The sequence below is a fragment of the Gadus chalcogrammus genome, chromosome 9, assembly GCF_026213295.1.
Source record: "Gadus chalcogrammus isolate NIFS_2021 chromosome 9, NIFS_Gcha_1.0, whole genome shotgun sequence".
NCBI classification, from domain to species: Eukaryota; Metazoa; Chordata; class Actinopteri; order Gadiformes; family Gadidae; genus Gadus; species Gadus chalcogrammus.
Window position 1 is genome coordinate 12,736,987 of NC_079420.1, and position 22,823 is coordinate 12,759,809.

The 22,823-nt window shown below is 40.8% G+C and overlaps 1 protein-coding gene across 7 annotated transcripts; it reads right to left on the minus strand.

Annotated features, from left to right (window-relative positions):
- Positions 1–1,227: 1,227 nt before the first annotated feature.
- ppp6r3 (protein phosphatase 6, regulatory subunit 3) lies at positions 1,228–21,859 on the minus strand. 7 transcript variants are annotated; one of them, XM_056599562.1, is made up of 25 exons: positions 21,667–21,859; positions 19,384–19,568; positions 18,646–18,876; positions 18,277–18,463; positions 17,746–17,883; positions 17,417–17,482; positions 17,091–17,203; positions 16,470–16,583; positions 15,395–15,521; positions 14,841–14,993; positions 14,512–14,670; positions 12,251–12,315; positions 11,662–11,777; positions 11,358–11,443; positions 10,676–10,762; positions 10,022–10,068; positions 8,035–8,089; positions 7,434–7,564; positions 6,761–6,876; positions 6,086–6,290; positions 5,581–5,678; positions 5,110–5,302; positions 2,072–2,179; positions 1,783–1,854; positions 1,228–1,470 (listed from the first exon to the last, which is right to left on the minus strand). In XM_056599562.1, the coding sequence occupies exons 3-25, from the start codon at positions 18,870–18,872 to the stop codon at positions 1,419–1,421; spliced, it is 2,715 nt and encodes a 904-aa protein (XP_056455537.1). In that variant the 5' UTR covers positions 18,873–18,876; positions 19,384–19,568; positions 21,667–21,859; the 3' UTR covers positions 1,228–1,418. The 7 variants fall into 7 exon arrangements, with proteins under 7 accessions (XP_056455537.1, XP_056455536.1, XP_056455535.1 ...); XM_056599561.1 differs by having other exon boundaries at positions 5,110–5,305; XM_056599560.1 differs by having other exon boundaries at positions 10,022–10,101.
- Between the last annotated feature and the right edge of the window lie 964 nt (positions 21,860–22,823).

Genomic DNA, 22,823 nt, shown 5'->3' on the forward strand with positions numbered 1-22,823 from the left:
AGGTTGAACCCCAGCAGAAGTAAATGCTGCCCTTTACACTTTAGTGACGTTAAGGAACACATTAACTTGAGAGAAAAAAAAAAGCACAACAGCAGAAGTAAAAGAATGATTTATTTCACAAGATATTTATTTTAGTTACAAGTTGTGGCCTTGTATTTTTCTTTGAATCACTTGTCCCCATAAACTAGTCTTAAATCGTAGTGCCAATACGAAGGCACAATCCCATAGATCAACTCCATGGAACTTGAATTTTTTTTTTACATTTAAAACTTAAGTGCGGACATTTCTTCTTCTATTAACACCTGCTGAATGTATCTAAGGGATGCCAACAGTAAAAAAAAAAGAAAAGTATACGGAAAGGTCTGAATTCACATTTACCATAAATTGTCGAGCTTCTGGACCCTGCATCGTAAATCGACCAAGTGTAGCAACATGGAAACAGGAGCAATTTGGAATTGTAGAGTTTTCAGACACACGAGGGGGGGGGGGGGTCATTTGGAGTGCTGTACAAGTCGGTGAGGGGGTGGGAGCAACATCAGCTACCGGGCCCACACCCATTCTAGAGGCTGCACTTCGACACTGGCCACGTTCCCCACACTCTGCTGTGAATGTGACATGCATAAACGATAACCTGTGGATGCCTCATTAGTATCACAACATTACCATCATGTAACTTCCATAATAAAATAAGTTAAAAACTATACCAAAATGGCTGGTCAAGTATGACTTAATGCAATAGAATACAAGAAAAAAAAAAAAAAAAAAAACATTTACAAATAATACCTGTGGCAAAATAAACCTTTAAGTAAATAGTTTTTTGTAAGTTTGTTTCAATTGTAATCTCAGAGGACTCTTTTGCTGACAGCAACTGGTTGGCTTCTGACCGTGGCAGCCTGTCAACGTCGGTTCATCCGTCAGCTCATGCGGGGCTTGGTGACAGTACATGAGAATATTAAAAATCCATCTAGATTTCCATTCCTTAGTTATTTATCTTCCCATTACTGTATACCATTTCTTTTCTTTTTTTATAAAATATTTTATTCATACAATCATTTCTTTTACTATAGCAACATCATATTACTTTTTTGAGTGGCAAGAGATCAGTCGCACATCATCACCTCATAACAACAATAGTATATAAACAAATGAAAAGAAAAATCCTTTCGAGTTTGTCTTTTTTTCTTTTTCTCAGTTCTTCATGTTATAACAGAGTGTGTGGTATGTGTAGTTGGTGGGGTGTGTGGTGTGTGTGTGGGTGGGTGGGGTGGTGTGTGTGTGGTGGGGGTGTGTGTGTGTGTGCGTGTTTGTGTGGTGTGTCGCACTGGGCTGAGCCTATGGAAGTATTGCTGGTCCTGGTGATGTCTCTTGGTTTGTGTAATCTGGGAGCAGAAACATGGCTGCTCTGGGGACGGGCGTCCTCACGCTGGTACCTTAACGTCGACCTCCGTGGACGCCGGGCTCACGTCCGGCCTTCAGACCCACGTGGGGAGGAACAGAAACACACAATTTGTGATACATCAGTTATGCACTGATTCTATATAGAGATAATATAGCAACAATGATCAGTTTTTCATTACATACATATTATATACTGTAGATAATATATGCAGTATATAAGCCTTTTTATATACCAAAAGGAAATGGATCGTGAACTTTAGGTTTTGGTCTCCTTTCAAATATACTATGCTGCAAGAAAGTACTTTCGTCTCAGTACATAATTCTTATTTATTTCTTTATACTTAATTCTCCAAGGAGTTAATCGGTCCGTAGTCTAGGACTTACTTTGGCTCCTCTACAGCTGCCGTCTCTGAGGGGCCGTTGGGGACCTCAGCGGGGGCCCAACTCCTCTCCCCGCTGACGGATCAGACATGGCGGGAAAAACAAAACCACGATCAAAGAGGAGACAACCGTGGCAGGCGGCCATGACTGGAGAGTGAAACGGGTTGCATTCAGAATGGGTGAACAGTAGCGCCCCCAAGTGAACATTCAGTGAAACAACACGTGGCCCCTGTTGTGTTGGCCAGAAGCCACCCTGTTGAGCTGTTTATTGGGCGTGAGCGTGGAGACCCACCTGGTTTTGGGACAGGGGGATGATGTGGTGTTGGGGCCGGTCCTCTCTGGATCACTATCCGCCGCTACAGTGTACTTCTCCTCCGAACAAACGGCTTTCTCTTCATCACTGTAACGGGCGTCGGCAACATGTTACTACGGTTGTATGGAGGTTACCGTGACCATGAAACCCTTCAGCACACACACACACAGATGCACACACACACGTAGGACTTGTACAAAAAAGACCCAATGAACACGCAAACTGAGATGGTGAGTGAAGACGCATGCTGGATGGAATAGTGGATTTCATAAGTGTAAAACAAGAGGTGAACAATGGAGGTGTTGACAATGGAAGCTAGACCACGAAACAAGGAAGGTGCAGCGCAAACATCCAAATGTTCAGCAAATAAAAGAAACGTGGAGTTGTCTGGGGTTTGCCCTTTTTGGATAATGTTTTGATTGGTCCAACATTTCACAGTGCCAGCCATCCAGTCTTGCTTTTTATAACCAGCACTACTATAAACTGGTTAAAGCACCAAAATACCCTCACTAAACTCTCTAAAGTGTTTGTTTCACGTGCTAATCTCATGGTTTATTGGCCCAATTTAAAAAAACAAAAAAACAATAAGAAACAACGCCTGCATTAACCGTGTTTCACCAGCGATGCTGCCGTCCCTGGGGGTTGGGTTATTTTGCAGAATTTGACCATTTCTCCATTTTAAGATGAGATCCAAAACCACCAGGTGGTCAGAGCGAGAATTGTAAGTCGTGAACTGAAGCCTTTAATTGTGAAATCAAGAAAAGCTATAGTGATGCCAGAACAAACACTTAATTCATGTATAGGTATTCAGACCTTACTTGACATTTCTGTCATATTTGCCTCTTCAGCCCTGGGTGTTTGTTTAAATAAACACTGTTCACTCAATTGACTGTAATGATGAAGAGCATTCGCCATAATGGACAAAACATGCATCTGCACAAGATGAAACAGGAGCATTATCAAATGATATTCCCAATTTGAGCCAGATTAATCCAGTTCATATTACTTTAAATTAACATTGGAAATACTTTACAACTTTTTCAAAATCTGAGCACCTTTCAGTATTCAAGGTCAACCAAAAACTTTATGGGTTAACAAAAGCTTAACCCATAAACATGGGTTGAGCATTCATATTTTCCTGTAGTATATGCTTTGGAATAGGAATTCCCATTCATTGATTTTCAACCAATTAACTCTGATTATCTATATGATCCTGTAGGGGACCAATACGATTCTTACAGCCCATGCGAGGTGAAAAAGACACACCTGGTAGAAAGACATGCAGTATGGAGGGAAAGATGAGCAGAAAATCAAAACGAAGGGGAGTGGGGAGAGTTGGATGAAGACGTTACAACAAGACACCACAGCTGCAGGTTGGGGTCAGAGTGGCTGTACATACCGATACGATTTCAACACCCTGAGGAAGAGCACACCCACAACGCACAGCAAGACAGAGAGAGAGGGATAGAAAGAAAAAGAGGAGAGGAAGCTCTGCTTGTAAATGTCAGTCAACAGTCAAGCATCCAGGTCTTACGACAGAAGTTGTTAATGGCTCACACATAACTTGGACACGGCATCGGCCACTAGGGGAGGGAGGGGGGGGATGCGGAGGGTTATGGTTTTATAGAGTTATCTTTGTTGAATTGGAATTCAGGTTAAAGACACTCAATGGGAATGACAAAAACAGACAAAGTCACATGAAGCCGATTCAAATGTGCAGCTCCCCAAATGTTGGCATCTTGATTTGGTATCCTTTGTTCTATGAATGTTGTGTGAGGAAAGTCTGATTCCTACTTGGATTGTCAAGTTTAGTACTTATGAATTGAATTTCTTTATACACCTCTGCAAACAGCTGTACCTATATTTAGACCAAACTGAACAATATCCAAATGGAGGAATCTAAGTGCAGGGACAGCCCCTCTTGGTGAAACACAGGTTTTGTATTTTCCGATTTATTGCTTGATTTAGTTGCAGTTGAAGTCACATGCCACAGGTTCTATGGCAAATGACTTGGCATACCATTCTGTTGAGCCAGTCTCCCCCTTCATCACCAAACGCATCATACATCTACAGAAAGGCTGCCAGAGGTCCGGCTTCATGCCTCCATCACCTTTCAACTCTGCATCTGCTACTTGTCACTGTCTCTGCCCCTCTGACAGACAAGTGTGTCACAAATATGCATATTTTCTGAAATCCTCGTGCATGGAGTCAAAGCAAAATCCATCAACACGTTGACCACTCTCTAACTGCATTCCAACAGGACTGGAAATGATGGCACAGAAATATTGCATGGCGATTAGGACCAATGGCTCTTGTTGGATAGTCAGACTGCATTTGAACTGCAGGTTTTAATAACAATTTGCTGCTGAAATGTACTGAAGCCACTACAAGTTCAATGTATTGCAGAAGAGTAATGAGAAAATATTCACTTTAGATCATTTTACAACAAATTAAATAGCTTTTAGAATTGCATCTCACTTGCATAATGTTATCCATTTTCAAGTATAAAGGTTAATTAATGAACAAGACATAGAACGAATGCAGCTTTATCCTCAAGATGCAACCGTGATAAATTGGCAAAATACACTTAATCGGCATATTAACACTGAAAGGCTGGTCACGCTCCTTTACGGGATACCGAGGAATCTGCCCTTACAAATCTGACAGATCAAGCCTTAGAAGATTTCTTTAAAACAATTTGTCTTTACTGCTAGAAAGATAAAGCTACAGTATAGAAATTAATATTATTAATTTATGATTAAGTATATTAAGTATTAGATCAATGGATAATCATCCCACACCGTTAATAAAGATCCAGAGAACAAAAGAAATATATTGTGTATTGCCCAATACACATTTTATAATATTCTGGCCATTCATACTAGCTAACAAGACCACCCTTAATCGAAAAGCACAGATTTACGTTATCTGGAATATTAAAGCATGACTCCACATGTGTGAGTGCCATTCTAACACCATGAAAGGCCAATCGGTGCCCATGAGCCCGCTGCTCTAACCTCTTGAAGACTGCCGTCTCAGTCTTTGCGTCCACCGTGAGGCTGAGCGTTTCCTTCATGGAGCCGTTGATCACCGTCTCGGTCACGCTGCGCTGCTCGCTGGCCGCCTCCTCCTCCTCTGCCTCGGGGCTGCTGAGCCTCTGGGCGGGGGACGACAGCGGGCTCTGGTCCGCCGGGGACCACCCGTCACACTCTGCTGGGAGAAGAAGACCCACAGGTTCACATGGACACAACTGATGATCCACATGTAGGAACGGCAGAGTAAAGGTTTCAATCACCCTTCAAATGTTTGTATTACTCAAGATTCAAAAAGTAATGTTACACTAAGGACATTGACGTTTCTGGTAAAACAGGTGATAGCGTTTACTGTTAAATGTATGTCAATGCCTTGAAGTGGGGAATTGGCATAGAAATGAGGTGTGTTTGCTGCTGGCCCTGTGATTTGAAGGGAGTGTTCGGATGATGGTTCACCTTCGGGTTGCATGGGCGCGTTGACTCCCAGCGGGTCCATTGTCTCCACGCTGGTTTCCATGGCTACAGGAGAGTTGCATCTTAGAGGGTCTTTAGGACTTTGAATAGAAAAACATACCAATTAGTTACATAATTGAGTTACTAATTACGAGAAGCCGTGACAGTGGTGATTACTAGGGCTGCTTACGCTTGTTATTTTGATTAATCCTTCAACAATGTTATTGTTTAAAGTATAAAAAAGTAAATACAAAGGTGGAAAACTGTCATTACTTATTGAAATAGATAATGCAACTCCAAATCAAATAAAGTTTATCAAAAAGTGGAGCATTAGGTAATTTATGTTGTGCCCGCAGCAATTCAATTCCGCGGCATCACGTAGGAAAGCATTACTTCAATGAAATTGAAATGAATTTACCTTAAAAAGAAAGATGTGCATGCGATCGCTAACATCGACAGCCCTAATTATTACAGTAATTATGAACCAGAGTAGTAATCAGTTGCCCACCTGAGATGGGGGAAGTTGGAGAAGTCGGCCCAGCTGGTCTCTGAGTTGGAGGGGGCAGGGGGGCTGCTCCAGGCTGCACCGGGGACCACTGGTACGGAGGAGGAGGAGGGGGGAGGTGCAGGGGTGCTGTTGGGGCTCGGGGCGGGTGCAGTGGAGTTGCCAGTGTCCATGGGGATGTCTTCAAAGTTGGCTGTCCACACAGGTCCTGAAAAACGTAGACTCAACTCTTGGAAACGATACACATAAACTACCATTTACATAAAATAAATTGCAATGCTGGTCCAGTGCCACGTATTAAATTGGTCTGAGTCGGAAAGACAACGTAACTGGTCCAACTTTTTCGCAGGAACGGACTTAAGGTGGCAGCATTGTTCAAAACAGAAACTGGTGTTGGCCCAAAAAGGTTGCATTTTTTGGCCAGAAAATAAAGGAAATTAGCAATGCTATGATTCATGCTACATTTTTGTTTAAGTGACACATAAAACGTCTATATTATATTATTTAGACCTACTATATGAAGCATTGCGAACAATAAGGAAAACTAAGTCACATCCATTACGATTCTTTCATTAATTTGTTATGTGGCAAGACAAACCAATTAAAAATAAGTGAGGTACAATGCTCCCCCCGCATTGATATAGTTTATGTCATGAGTTAGCAATGAGTATCATGTACCTGTATCCACATCCATTCTGTCATCAGTACTGAGGCCGGGGACTTCAAAAGGATCCCTCTTAACATCTTCCTCCTCAGAGTCTGTGCTCTCTTCACTGTCTGTGCTGCCAGAACTCCTGTTTAAAAGACGCATACAAAAGGGGTGTCAGAGGGCCAGCCCTTTTTACTTAATTCTTCAGGGTTCACTAAACTTAAAAGGGTTTATTACATTGTACATCATATCCGTTGTTTTCATGCTTCAGATGACATTGGTGAATTGAGAGGACACAATATGTGGATCATACATTTACTGGCCGTGAATAACATTTCCTTAACTTATGCTTCAGCCCATTCATCCTAAATTCTGCATGTTTAACGTGATCAGCATTAATTAATTTATATTTTATTTAAAATGTTTCCCCCTTTAGCAAACTGCAGGTTAGTCTTCACAACCGACGATGCGCTTCCAATATTGGCACATGATTTGTATCATTTTAAACATGAACTCAACAGTATTCATCGACCTCTGGGCAACAGTACCCACGTCTCGATATCCCTAAACCCAACCTAGCACCCGATGCCGTGTTGAGAGATCATTGTGTGTCCACGCATAAGGGCTTGGGCTAGTCATTTGCAGAGTTCATTCATAATTTCCATGAGCAGCCATTAAGAGTAAATAAGATGAGTGGAAGACCTGGGGCGTCTCTGTGCCTCTGGAGCGAAAGAGACATCTTTTTCATCCCAGATGTCTTCTTCGTCAGAGCCAGCCTCTTCAAACTGCTGGATCTTCTCCTTGCAGCGTGCCTCAAACAATGCTATGTTGGCCTAGGAACAACAAACAAGTGGTCACACCGTTAAAGATCACACCAAACTCAGACAGTTTGTGAAATTAATTTTCCTCCGGTTCCTATCTTGAGTATGGCTCGACAACGGGCCAGTAGGAAGAAGCCGATAATGGTCGCTTTGTAAAAACATTTCTGCAGTCCAACATCCATAGCAAGGGTTGATGGGTGGGAAACCCTATCACACAGCCAAACTGGTAGCTTACTCCGAGTCAAGGCCATAGCCCATAATCCCAGACAAGAAAAAAGGTCTTATAATACAACTATTTGACCTTGATGTATAATTATTAATTTATAAATAAGATGCTTTCCCCCCTCCATAAGAGTTGAAAAGGCAAATTACCCTAATTATAGAGCAAAGCAGTGATAATTGAACATAAACACATTTTTTTATATTCAGTCAATGCCATTTACTTTCCCCTACAGGTAATGATCCGTAATATCGATACTTACACTTTCATTTGTATTCAGTGAAAAACTGATGTCTGATATTCTATCAAAGGGAATACTGCAATGTTAAAGAGAACAGAGTTTAGTTTAGTTAGAAACGTTAGGCATAAACACACATGACAACATTCCAACTCCAGTATTAAATGTCTACTATTTGAGGAACCTCAGGGCTACATTTATCTTAACTCTAAAGTGCAACATAAATTCACACATATCTTTTTCACATGTCTGCTACTACTATAAATGATAATGTACCCTGTTGTAAGACATTACATTTGCCATAATAATCAAAATTGTTGTAACCTTCACAGCATAGATACCATTACGACATTAGTACGGGTGTCTATCCCATTAAAAAAAAGGGGGAATTCAAACAAATCCAGCTCCTCTGTTATGATTGGCAAGTGGTCACACAGACAGCAGTGTTTCCCCCAGTACGGTGTTGTTAAGGCGCCCGCCATAACAACAACAATAGGGCCCCGCCTTGACTACCAATGTATATTAAATTGGTAGTCAATTTAATATACATTGGGACTACCAATATGGTAGTGTATATTGGTAGTCCCCCCCCTGCTCCTTGACCACCTTGACTAACACATTATCTGGGGGAAACACTGGACAGTCTTCACTCCAGAGACAAACTGCACTAAAAAGTTGAAAATTAATACTTTAGTTAAAATAGGTGCAAATCAAATGGTTATTTGGGTAATAGCAAATGAGTTAAGCAGATTAGCGTCCTCTTAAAAGAAGCAGCAACTTGCACGCTGTTAACCTGGTAGGAGATCATACCTTCTCATGAGGAGATGTTGTGAGTGACAGCTCATAATAGTCAGTTCAGTTAATGGCCAGATTAAAAGAAGGAAATGGTTTGTGTAATGAGAGTTGTTATCAGGGTGTGTGGCCATGGGCAGCAAGGTCATTCACCTATGTTCAACTATAAGGAGGTTGGATTTGCTGGAATAGGGGATAGGGAACAAGCCCCTTGCCCGCACCCCCCCACCCCACCCTGTAAATGATGTGAGCCATCTGCATCTGCATCCCGTCATTGTGCATTCATGACAACTTTCCAACGAGACAAATGTGTCTTATCTTGGTCAATTTTAAAACTCTGAAGTTAATTTACGTGGTCAATCCAGACAACACTGACAAAGCTAAATGTCAAATCTGTTCATCAGTTCAGAGAACTGTGACACAGCTCTGAATATAAAACGTTTTACAAGTCAAAGATTGTCACGAAAGCTGGTAAAAGAAGCTTCTATACTTCAGGTCTAAAGACAGTAAAGAAACGGGCTCAAAGAGACTACACCTAATTCAACATAAGGAATCCCAGATACATTTATAGACAGTTACTAGTCTCTCATTAGCACCCACAACAAAGACCGCAGACTTTACCCATAACCATTAGCTAGGTTTTTGGAAATAAAGAAAAGGGACGGCATACTCAATCAATCACACATGAACTGTGATTTACCTGGATATTTTAATCTTCCAGGATATTTTGTGTGACCAGAGACTATGCCACAAAATTTAAAGTAATATTACAGATCTATGAAGACAATTTTTTAGGTCACAAAAGGTATTTGAAGTCAAGCGATATCGATTGACGTAAAGAGCAATACTCCTCAAACTATCTACAGGACTTGTACATCAGAATGCAATGATGCTCATGTAAACTTTGTTTTACCACTTCTCGAATGAGAAACGGCTTTGCAAGTTCAAAACGTAATGACAAATGCTTTCCAGTAATCAAAAAAACATTACTACTAACTTAATATCTAACATTCCTATGCTGCTGTGCTTCCAACAGTGACGTCACGATGTACAAGCCCTATATACACACACACAATCAAAATCTGGAACCATTAACCACTGTGAAGACCCAATTTCAGTGGGGAACCCTTTCCTAATGTGTTCTGACAAGTGTACCATCCCTTTTCTTGTGACAGCAACAATCAGAGGCACAGTCTAGCCATGCAGGATAAGTACTCACTCCACAACATCGTCCTGGTCAGCAAACTCTTCGTCATTGAAGCCGAACTGCTCAATAAAATTGGACGTCATTTGTTGCATCTGATAATCAGAAAAGGCCTGGCAAAGCCCAGGACCAACGGTAATGATATAGTCTTAGCACTACACAAAGCTGGAACTGAATATGTAATGCAGGAGATAACAAAGGTATGCTTGAATATGTATTAAATACAGAGAGCTAGTTCCATAGGGTTAGAATAGCACAACATAACAGGCATGCAATAGTAAGGTGCCAAAATGCTCTAACGTCTTAGTTAGAAAAATTGCTCAGATTTAATTTAATCTTTAGTACATTTCACAGGTTAAGTGTGAATACATGGAATCAATTTGAGCTTTTAAAATGGACACATTAGCCTTCATGCTTGAACCAAACCAGCTACACTACAAGTGTAGATTAACAATATGAAATGTAGGAGCACATTTGCTGGAATAATAGGTGGTAGGTGCATGATAAAAGGCATACACAAAAATATATATTAGGAAGTCCATTAAAGGATTGCTGTATGCATGTATGTATGTCTGCATGCATGTACGCATATACATACACACACACGCACACACATATACATATATAGATATATATATTGGTGTGCACGCTTGCATATGTGCATCTTACTTGTTGTAGAGAAGAGTCCTGGTGAAAGCTAGTGTCTTTAAAGTCCACCTCATCATCACTGGACGAGTGGATGTGGTGCATGTTCACCTGCATAACAAATAATAGCTTTAGTCACTACTTTCTCAGGTACATACCTTCTACCCTAGGGCCTAAAAAAAAATAAAGTTTGGTTCCTGTTGGTTGTCAGTTGAGGTCATGGGTAGGTAGGGAATTTATTTTATTTTTTATTTTATTTTTTCCAGCGGCAGCGAATGATAGGTAGGTTGTTTTAATTTAAAAACGAGAAAATTCGCTCATCCTTGTACAGAATGAAGAGGTGCTGTACCAAAACGTAATTATAGTTTGCATAGTTTTTTTTTTTAGTTTTTTTTTTTAATAAAGCTCAAAATAATTTGGGTCGCACATAAATTGACAGGGTCGGTCGGAAACCGGAACCAAACAAAAAGGCCCGGTGTTCATTGTCAGGGAAAAGAGTACTCAATAAGCATATATTTTCCATAGTCGCCTTAACTGAACCTCAAAAACACAAAGAAGATCAGATTGCAAAAGTGAATAAATTACAAGTAATTTGGAAGTAATTTGGAAGTAAAGTAATTTGGAAGCACAGACCATAGATTTTCTTAATCAATGCGTAGATGTTTGTGGCATACATCAGTTCACTGGCCAAAACTGCACATCTTACCAGGTCAACAGTGTTCCTCTTGTTTGTGTCTGACAGCTGGCCAGAGATGAAGGACTCCCATCTATCTCTGTCTTCCCCTGGGAGCTCTGCGGGGGAACACACGCAGCATGCAAAACAAAGAGGTTGAATCGTGATGAGTCGGAAACCCGGCGAAAACCGGTTCTTGTTTAGAACCTGGTTTCAGTATCTACATCAAAGGTATCTGGCATCAGTGACGCATCTCTAGCCCAAACAATGAATTGGATGTTCGTTGGGAGAAAAGCTGAATAAAGATAAATAAGTGGAGAGGAAAGAAGGTCCATACCAGAGATAATATGTTGAATCTGCGGTCCGTTTGGGCCTTTGTCACAGTTATGAACTATAGAGTTAGATATTCTGGTCAGGTGACCCATGTAGCCTCGCCGCCGGCCCCCTTCCGCTCTGCAATAGAAGACGGAGACACATGTAAGTGAAGATAACTTATTTGTTCCAAAATGCAAAAGATTATAGTTTCTACCATTACGTTTGACAATTATTAAATTATCACTAAGAACTAAATGTACGTTCAGTTCTTAAGTGGAACCAAATACATCAACAGGCCAGCCAGTGACAGGCTGGTGTTGAGGCCAGCTGTGTTCCTCCATTTGGGGAGGCCATATTGATTCTCTAAAGATTTCAAAAATGGATAACCCTGATTTAGAGTCAGAGAAGGTGATAATAACTTTAATCAAATTCACAACACAAAATAAAGTATATACACACTTGCTTTGTGATCAAAGATGCCATTTGAAGAAACTCAGCCAGGTTTGTTGGCAATTTACCTTTTCAATGATTGCTGATGCGAATTACTAAATATAGAAATAAATTATTTGAAAATCCATTCACCATTATCACAGATATATCTATATACTCACTGTTCCTTTTCGTTGGAGGTCCATGCATCCAGAATTCTCTGTATAAACTGGCATTTTTCAAACAGCTGTTAGAGAGAAAACAAAGTTGAGTCAAGAGAAAAGTTATTGGATGGAAATTCTTGTGTGGATCTCCCCACTGGTCACAACTGGTTCATATTATCAGATTTCATTTAAACAAAATAAAACTTGATAAACAAATGTACACATTGACGGTAGTATACCATCTTTTAGATAACATTTTTGTATTATAATATTGGGAAACCACATGTACATGGTTGACTGGTTGTTATTTATCATTTGCAAAGCCATGAAAGTAGGGCTGGGCGATTTTTTCGGTTTAATCGATTAATTTGCATTTTTTCTTTCCTACGGTTTGTGAAATGGCTGAACCGAAAAATCGCGATTTAAAAACAGTTCTAGACTCTTCCGATTTGTTTTGCTGAATAGACTCCGTAGTAGCCTCCTCTCTCACTTTCCAGAACGCGCGCAAAACTCAGCCTACTGCAATCACATTCACCTCGCCCCCGACAGACTTGGGGGAGAGCCGGGTCGATTGAAACACTTTTCAGTTAAACGTCTTTTGCAAAGATGACGTTATGTATACAAATAATTTGTGATCAACAACTCACATGTGTGTTCTCTTAGTTACAAGCAGTGGTGTAGTCTACGTGATACGCAGGTATACGCCGTATACCCACTAGGAACGCACCAGGATTTGCGTATACCCACTTAAAAATGTGCACGGATACGTATCAATCGTCTTGTGACAGATCTTTCACTTCTGTGTTTATTTTTCGGAAATATCGGTTTGGTATAACTGCAATAAAATACTTTAAGCAGGGGAAGTTATCTCCTACATTCACCATTCATAAAATTCCCGCTGCGCGCTCGCGCTCTGCCCTGTCTCTGTTACGAAGCGCGAAGCTGCCCCTGCATCTCTGCACGTTAGTTAGCGGGCCGAGCCCCTCCTTCTCGCGTGTGTGTGCGTGCGTGCGTGCGTGCGTGCGTGCGTGTGTGTCCAGTCCTCCCATATTAATGTGTAAACCACATAATAAGTAGTCAACAGAAGACAATGTTTTAATCCCACTTTATATCTCCTTGTTACTTTTAGATGAGGACCCCTGGCCAGCCTTTCAGACTGGGTGTCAGGCTAGGGAATTTAAAAACAGGCATCCTTGGTTAGAGTGGAGGGAAAAAAAGTTATAGGTAAATGTCAGCCAACATACAGTTGGTATACACAATTTAAATTCATAATGTTAATCACTATGCAAATGAGAGTATAGCTAATTCATGGTCATTTTTAAGGGGCAGTAATTTCACACTTTTACACAATTAAATTACTGTATGGTATGTTAGATAACAACAGTAAGAGCTCAAATTAGAGCAATTGAAAGAGTGAAACATTAGTCTCCTGTCATCTCCTTCTCATGCACTGGTTAGCCATGGATGTAAACAGTTCATTCAATTATTCTGAGTAGATGTTGTCCTTGTTTAGCATGTGCTATTGCTACTATAGATATACAAAGGACAACTTGTCATTTTTGTGTTCTATTTGTTCATACTGTTATTAAAACTGATAAACCTACTCAGCTTTCCATGATTGTTGATAATCGTGATACTCTTAAATCAGCGGGTGGTAGACCCCTGCGTTGGTGAGTGTGGTGCGACACCCCATAAGCGCCACACACGTACATGGGTTTCAATGGAATTTGTTTAGAGAAAAACAGAAAAAATAAATCGAGGTTTAAATCGAAAATCGTCCATTAGTTAGAAAAAATCGAGATTTTATTTTTAGGCCAAATCGCCCAGCCCTACATGAAAGGTTGTAAACTTCTAATAGTTGTAGTTGCCATAATCTCCCAAAAATAGGTCTTCTCTTAAATATGTATCATCATCATCAACATATATTATCAGCTACTATGAAAACAGGACACAAAGAGGAGAAGAGGCGGTATCAACGGGCCTAGGTCAACTGCCTGTACGCGATTGGCTTCTTGCCGTCGCTTCCCTGTCGTCATTGTGTTAAACCAGCCAGTAGCGCACCAAGGGGAAAAGCCAGCGTGTTGATTTTTCCCCGCAAAAACATATCAGAAGCAGAAAGAAATGTATTGCTCTTCTCCAGACACTGCTGTGCAGGGCAACCTCAATTCACCGGAAGTATGGGCGGGGCTACCTCAAAGGGGCATTTAGACTCCTTGAGGGGCATAAACTATTATGAGATTGAAATACAGATTCGGCCCAGCTACAAGTCAGAGACGTACATGTTTGATGAGGATGCTTTCCCTGGCATAGTCCTGTTCTGCATCCGTCTGTCCATTTGGGCTGAGGGTGGGGGCAGGGGGCATGGCCAGGATCATGGCTGTACAGATCTCCACCTGGATATGGAGGAAGTTGTTCCAGATGTACTTGAAATACATGTCCTGGAAAGAAAAACAAACAGTATTAAAAATGTATCCATTTTCATTACTACGACATAACAGTTACTGCTATAGATATTTATGTTGCGGGCCGACATTTCTTCTACCTGATCTGGGGCAAATAAAGCACTGTCAGTGTGTCCAATGTGGGTTCCACTAACATGGATACTTACTAATATGACCCCCAACGTGTTGAGGTTGATGAGTTCTGTGTTGATGGTGTGCGTGTTGCTCTGCAGAAGGCTGGCCACCAATCGGACCACGTTCAGCCTTGTGTTGCCAACTGGGGGGTCCAACACCCCCCACGTTGTCTTCATCAGGTTCTTCTGTTGGGGTTAAAAGAAAATGCAAGTGTAAGTTAGTACAGTGCTGTTAAGGTTTTTATTCCATACAATTAGGATTCTTTACTCAGCATCACACATCAGTTACAAGTCCATTTCATATAATATAAAAACATCCAGTGCAAAACTAACAACCAAATCAAAGATGGAAAGTAACACTATGCGTGAACTTTTTTTTAATTATTTGTACATCTATTACTATTCCATTCTGAATATATGCCAAAGGGAATTCCTGGCAATGGAGTGTGAATGGCTGCTAACCAAATGTACATGACAAATCCTTTGGAAGTCCAGCTGTATATAGCATATGCTTGGCTCTAAATCTATTCAGTATCCTTAGCCAAGCCACATCTGTTTGCCAAGCATTGAATAGTGATCGTGGGTACCTTGGGAGGTTCAAGTAAAAGCTGGTGAAAGTCCTTGAGTCTGGGCCTGACAGCTTCCAGGATGCTGTGGTTGACTGAGAACAGAGGGTGTGACATTCCTGGAGGACAATCCATGTGACCCTCAAACCTGCAACGTAGAAACCAAACATCATTTATCATATTTGACTAAAAACTTATTACATAGAAACACAACCTCCTAAATCACATTGTACACAACACATCCAGAGCTGTCAATCTTCCACTATAACCGCATTCCTTATTATTTTAAATACCAACCCTTTTACAGGTGGAGCATTTATGCTTCTTCTTTTTTCATGCAGGCTGTCAGACTGCCCTGCAGTCTCATCTATACACAGAGTGAATTGTATTTATTTTGCTTAGGCGGTCGCCTTAGTTGTAAAGTGCTGGGTGAAACCCTGGTAGAATATTTTTTACTATTCTTATTATATCGACTCTCGAAATTCGTTCGAACAGCCCTGATAGAAACCCAGCCTCCTTTATCATATCTTATACCACGGTTTGGGGGAACGCTCGATTCTGATTAACTCCTGATATACGGTCACCTGCTAAGCAGTTCCAGTCAAATTGTCTGTTCACCGATCTCAATTAATGCACAAGCTGGCGTATCGTATCAGCCCGTCTCAAAAATGAGTAACCATAGCAACGGGAATGCAGTCAAAGCTGACGGACTAGAATACCTCCCGTTGCCAAGTTGTAGCTAAGGTCCGTTCTAATCACTGGAGTAGTGAACAACGAACCGTTGCCTAAGAACCTTACGGGAGGGTAATGGTTGTTCCAGGAATTAGTCAAACCCTCAGGCGTTACCAGGGAAACAGAGCTTGTTATTGTTTGTGAAAAACGTTATATTTGGATTATAAAACGCATGAAAATATAAATGAATGGTCTCAATTTATTTTCTTTGGCAAGTGACCGTGGTATAAGCGGGATAATGCCCTTCGAGGTGTCCATTATCAGGAATTAATGGACTTCGCGGAGGCGTGGACACCTCGTCGGGCATTATCCCTTGCATAGACTATAAACCTAGACAATCATCATCCTTGTTATTCAGACTTACGCTGGTCTCCTCGTCTCAAACAGCGTGAGGAGGATCTGAATAACGCTGACGATAGCGGATTCATTCTTCTCCTTGTCAAAGATGTTGGCCAACAGTTGCTCCACAGTCTCCTGCCTGATGAGTAGAAATGCAAACAAAAGGTTAAAAAAAACCTCAAAATCGAGCTGGAAGAAATGACTTAATAGGAGGACCACAGACAACCCAACTGCAAGTAACACATTTCTCCCCATCACAACTATTTGGCAATGCATGTTAATAAAGCATTGCACACAAACAAATTAACCTAGTTATTGCTTCTGTCCTTTTTACTAGTCTGTACTAGTTGTCACAAAGCCTCTTCCATTCACTTCCCATTTGCTTTCACTACAATCCTGGCAACAATAATGCTGCAAATGAAATGTGTGGATTCAAAAATGCAGGTGGGTGCAATTACATGACTCCCAGTGTAGACTATACACAATCAGATCATAAAATGCTGCCTCTTGTTAAGACACTGCACATTGTTGTGGGGGAGCAGATATCCAGAATAGCAGATGGAATTTACTTTATTTCACACAAATTATATTTCTATAAAAAAATACATGCAAAAAAGCAATTATTTTTATATAACCAAGAGCGTACTTCTCCAGTGTGGCCAGCAGGGGGTCTGGATCAGAGCTTCCCTGAACCTGGAACATCTGATCTCTGCTCAGTCTGATGATCTCACACAGAGACTGGGAGGCGTTGGAATGTCTCTATTAAGGCCAAGATGGGCCGTATGAAATACATACATAAAGGTAAATATATAACAATATGAACGTACCAATTCAGACATAGTTCAATCAATGCAGGATATACTAAACCAAACAATGTTTTGCCTGCTGCTTCCATTTATTCAATAATATTGCCATGTGATCAAAACTTTGCCGCAAGGTCATACAATTGTTTTAAATAATGAAATTACTCACGTCCTCGTCCTGACTAGATTGTACCATGTCCACCAGCCTCTGGATTACCTTCTCTTCATTCAGCCACTGCAGTGAGAGACAAACAAAAGAGGATGGAGTAAAAATGTTGGATGGGCCAATAAATACGTAAATAACAAAACACTGAAAGAAAACAATGACATTGCAAACTCAATCAGCCATGGCATTTGAAATGCTAGCGCCACATTTTGAATCAATTCATTGTGGTATTCAGTTTCAGAAAGTGTGATGAGAGGAACTACACTTGCAACTGTGCACTGGCAAAACATACTAGGTACAAACAAGGCCTATATAATAAACCACCTACGCACATTAAGCACGTCCTGTCTCAGCTGCTGTGGTTCGATGCAGGTCAGCATCCTGAGCAGCAGGTCCATGATCGCCGACGTCCCGATGTGTTTGATAACCAAGTCTACAAAGTCCTCCCGCTTCCGCAGAAACTCTACAATCTGAAAAACAATGCATGCACACAAACACACATGAATTGAACAACAATAAGGTTATTCCCCGTTTGTCTACAATATATATATATATATGGTATCCTTGCATCCAAATAAACTCTGGGATTTATAACTTTTGCCCAGAGAATTGCCCCACAATACGACTACAAATGTGATTACATTTTATTTAGTATGCAACTGTGGCATAATCGCAATATTGCACTTGAGGGTGTGCTTCACCGTCATTATTGCGACGAGTTCTGTGAGCATCACTGAAGTGCACATCCTCTTGTGTAATATTGCTTAAATCAGTCTCATGAACCAGGGCCTTGTGGCGGCAAAGTAAACATGCTCACAATCACCGTGACAGCCACAAGCTAGGGCCGCTAACTGGGCTTGTACCTGTTCTGGCTTTCGCCCAATGAGAATGGAGAGGACTTTGGAGAAGAAGCTGGCCAGGAGGGGATTCAGGGGTGGCTCGTTTTGGAGAAAGCCGTAGAGTTTCATCAGTAGGTTGTCATCTTCTCCCAGTCGGTCATTGATCTGACCCACGTCTGATGTCAGCAGCTCACACGATATGTTGGGGTACCTAAAGAATTAACTCAAAAGTTCGATGCTTGACCTCTTTTGATGCACACTCAAATAAATCATGCTTACATATTTGCCTGAAATGATTAGCAAATGATTTTTTTTATCAATGAAATACTAGTTAAATGAATCAAGCCACAAAATAACTAAAATATGGAATACAATGCCTGAATGCAGCCTTACTTGTATTTGACCTTCTCCTCTACATCAGCATTGGGTTCCTGTGTGATGAAGGTGACCAGGTCGTCCATGCACTGAGGCCTCAGCAGGAAGTCCACCAGCTTGTGGTTCTGAGCCTTGCACTCCTGGAGGACATCTTCCTCGTCCATCACTTCAGTCAATGTCACATCTTCCTTCTCCAACAGCGTGTCGATGTGAGACGTGGTGTGGAGGTCAAACTTCCAAAACATGACTCTAAATGCAGGAAGTCGCACACCATACAATTCCAAGTTACAACACTATACAATCCAAGGAGGACTTGAGTACAATCAATCTTGAGTGTGATTGCATCATCTTTTTCATGAATTACCTTTATACAACATAATTTATATGTTATCCTAAACCTATAGTAGTATAATAGTGGTCCCAGTTGACAGATCTGGAGAGTTCACACTTGAATGGAGGTAGATAATTATTCATGTGGGTATGGTGATGACTCAATTCAGTATTCATTAAAAGCAAACGAGACATGTTTGGAAATGTTATAAATGTTTTTCATGTCCAAATCCTTGTTCGTGAAATCATACCTTCTTTTTATATGAAAGCATTTGGTACCCATACCAGAGCTCTGCGTTATCATTTTTTTGGTATAAACTGTGGTTATTGGATTTCAACCTTTAGATGGCAGCAGAAAATAACTGAATAAAATCAGTGATCGAAGGTTTTTGTATTCCTGGTAACCATTAGATTTTCCATGCCCACCTGCTTGTGTGCGGAGTCCAGAGACTGGAACTGGGGTTAAAATGAGGAGGCGTGTTCTACTCTTTGGGAGTTGTGGCCCATTACAGGCTGGCTTGCTGGGCAGAAGGTGGCGACAGACAGACACAGCAGCACACATACAGCAGCAGTGGCACCCAGCAGCTCCTCAAAACATCAACAGCAAACACCTGAGAGAACAGTACACATACAGAAAGAGTATAAACCCCAGGAAGATTCTTTTTGTGTCTTAAGGCCACGGTGGAAACGCAGAAAACAGCAACTTTGCCAGAATCAGACAAGAAGTGCCCTGAATGACATACTATTCTGACCCCCCTCTAAAAAAAAAAAATCTCATGAGATCTAAACAAATCCCATAGATAACCTATTTTGGAAAACGGGTTCACTTCACTCATTTGCATGCATGTTAAGACCCTTGCATTGTGTCATCTTGAGATACTGACCAAGTTGAACACGTAATCCTCATATGTTATCTGCATGCATTATAACGTTACGTACATATATTGACTTAAATCTGGATTGAAGTAGACCAATAATACTCATCAGAAGTAAATCACAATTACAGCCGGCAATACCCTTGTTCAATTCTAAACATTTGGATATAGTGCCGTGATGCTTTCATTGGGTCTCTACATAAAAGCAAATTACATGGAATAGAACCGAAAGCCTTTATTGTCATTGTGCAGTATACAACTAAATCAGGAGTGCTATTCCTGAACAGTGCAAAAAGAGACAGGGAAATGGAAGACACAAGGAAACACCACAATGGGAGGACTGTTACAAAATGTTTAAAAACTAGTGGATAGCACTATTATGTCCCTGGTAGCCTATTGAAAATGGCCAAGTTTCTGGTGAAGTACATGGGATACTGAGTGTTTTTTTTTTCCAATCTACTTTAGACTCCATCTGTCAAGTTTAACCTTGGTAGTTTGCACACTCTATGCTTTAACTCCAGAAGATTTCATCTACTAATGACTGTATTTCCGATAACTGTCTGGATTGTTTGCATCCCTAAAGTCTAAAGGCTCTATTCGCTCTGAATAAAAAGTAAATCAGACAGCCAGAGATGTTAAGACCAAAGATAATGCCCTTTCTCCCCAAACTATTGTTTAACATGGTTTCTATTGAGTCTTTAACCCAGGCCTATCAATCAGTTTTAAGAATGATTCTCCACACCTTTTCAAAACAATGGCAGAGAATCGCACTCGGAAAGGTATATTCAGCTCATATCCATTTGTGTCTCGGTCGAAGCCCATATATTGAGTGGGAAATCAGAAGTTCCTATTAACACTGCCGACCATTTTAACTTCTAATTTCTTAGCCGGATGATATATTTGGATTGTCTGCCAACAACAACAGATTAAATAGTTAGGTTAACTACAGTCACTACGCCTGAAGGTAGTTAACTTAATTGAAGCATAATCCTAACCTCACTTATAACCTCGGGTTATGCTTGTCGGTCTGCTTGTTTTATGCTAATAACATGTTAATATCTTCAATTTACCGTCAGATCTTTATATATTCTACTATCATACATTTTATTCTGTAAGGTTTAATACGTCTAACGTTATTGCTCCTGATGTGAGAACATCGTTGCGTCCCAGATGGTGTGAAGACACGTTCCACCTGCGGCACTAGTGCGTCCAATGTTTACACTCGATGGTAAAGCCATTCTACATCAGAGATAGTCCAAGCTCATTCATAGCATAGAAGATCATAGCCGGGTGCTCCTGAATCATAATTCACTAAGGTTGGCCATAGATCTTACATTTTAACTTCAGTCTCCAATTAGCATTGGGAACGGTGGCCAGAGTCATAATACGCGAACGGACTATGTAAATTAGTCAAACCAACGAACACAGTTAATTACTGTTCAGCACAATAACGTTAGAGTTGCAGGAATCACGTGAAGAAGGCTGCGATATAATGCTAGCGATGGTGTTTGCGTTGACAGCTAGCTCCTGTTAGCTAACGCAACTAACATATAGTACAGGGAACGGTTCAAGGAAATAAACGGTGGACCACAGAAACAAAGCCTTTTCATTAGTCTGACTACAATGTGTCAAACGGGGTTGGTCATATTCGCTCCTAAAGATCTAAGTTGCTACAATGTATGTTGTCAAAGTAACCTTTATACTGCAAAAAAGCAAGATGGCCAAGTATGCTCCTTGCTAGACAGTTAGCCGTAGCCGGCTATGGAAGACTGTTAGCTAGTCGCCAGTTCTTGTCTTTTCAACGAGAAGTGCATCAACTGGCCAGGGTACCTACCGATAAACAACAGCATACGACACGTATCCGGCATGTAGCTTATTCAACCATTAGCCCGACGCCACCACTAAAGAAACATTGACACAACGCGCGACTACGTTTATAAAAATATATTGTTTAAAACTGATTCTGACGGGCGCGAAAACGTAGATTATCTGAGGGTACTTTTCAAGATGGCGGTGTCGTCAACTTCAGCGACCCCTTCCCCCAACTACAATTTACCTATCAGCCGAATACAGTAGCGCTCTTCGCATTGGTCGAGGACCTGCCACTCAGAGAATACTGTGCCATTTTATTGGCTAAACAGTGTGCCAGTTCACGATAGGATAACTGAATTCATGTTTTACAAATCATAGCATTTAGTTAATTTGAACATAAAACGTTCACGATAACGTTCACGAAAAAGTGTAACAATATGGCGTTAATGTACTAATTTCACAATATTTAATTTTGTTTAGAATTAACTATAACCAAAACCATTGACTCCACCCATACATTTGGTCGGACCTCTAAATCCAACGCACCAATAGATCACATGTTAACCAGTCCTTTATTAGAGCCAGCCACTGATGCGACAATGAACATTTGAACATTAGACCTCAAATGCATGTCTTTTCAAAACATATGCATTTAAGGCTTATTAATAATGTAACTAAATTGTACTCAAATAAATAAATCAAAGCTCTATTTAATTGATATTGCTTTAGATTGGGATTGCGATTTTATAACAGCGACGTCTACAAAACCAATCTGTGCTGTATGGAATGTGTAACTTAAATCAGATACTTGTGGTCAATGGTCAATGATGACTGGAAAAAAAAGGGACCAGAAATATTGACATGTTGGCATCAATATTGAGATATGGCCTTCAAATAAATGCAATCATAGAGTAGGAGGGTTGGGATACTTGACAGGAGTGTGTGTGTGTGTGTGTGTGTGTGTGTGTGTGTGTGTGTGTGTGTGTGTGTGTGTGTGTGTGTGTGTGTGTGTGTGTGTGTGTGTGTGTGTGTGTGTGTGTGTGTGTGTGCCTGCCTGCCTGCCTGCCTGCATGCCTGTCTGTCTGTCTGTGTGTGCGCGCATGTGAGGTTGTGTGCATGTTTGTGTTTGTGGTAGAACTACAACCATCGATCTATGGCCAAAAATACAATATCCTGTTA

Coding starts and splice junctions, on each gene's coding strand:
- ppp6r3 (XM_056599556.1), bottom strand. CDS start 18,872: ATGTTTTGGAAGTTTGACCTCCACACCACGTCTCACATCGACACGCTG. Junction 17,884..18,276: donor TTGGGCGAAAGCCAGAACAG/GTACAAGCCCAG, acceptor ATTGTTTTTCAG/ATTGTAGAGTTTCTGCGGAA. Junction 17,483..17,745: donor TGAGACAGGACGTGCTTAAT/GTGCGTAGGTGG, acceptor CTCTCACTGCAG/TGGCTGAATGAAGAGAAGGT.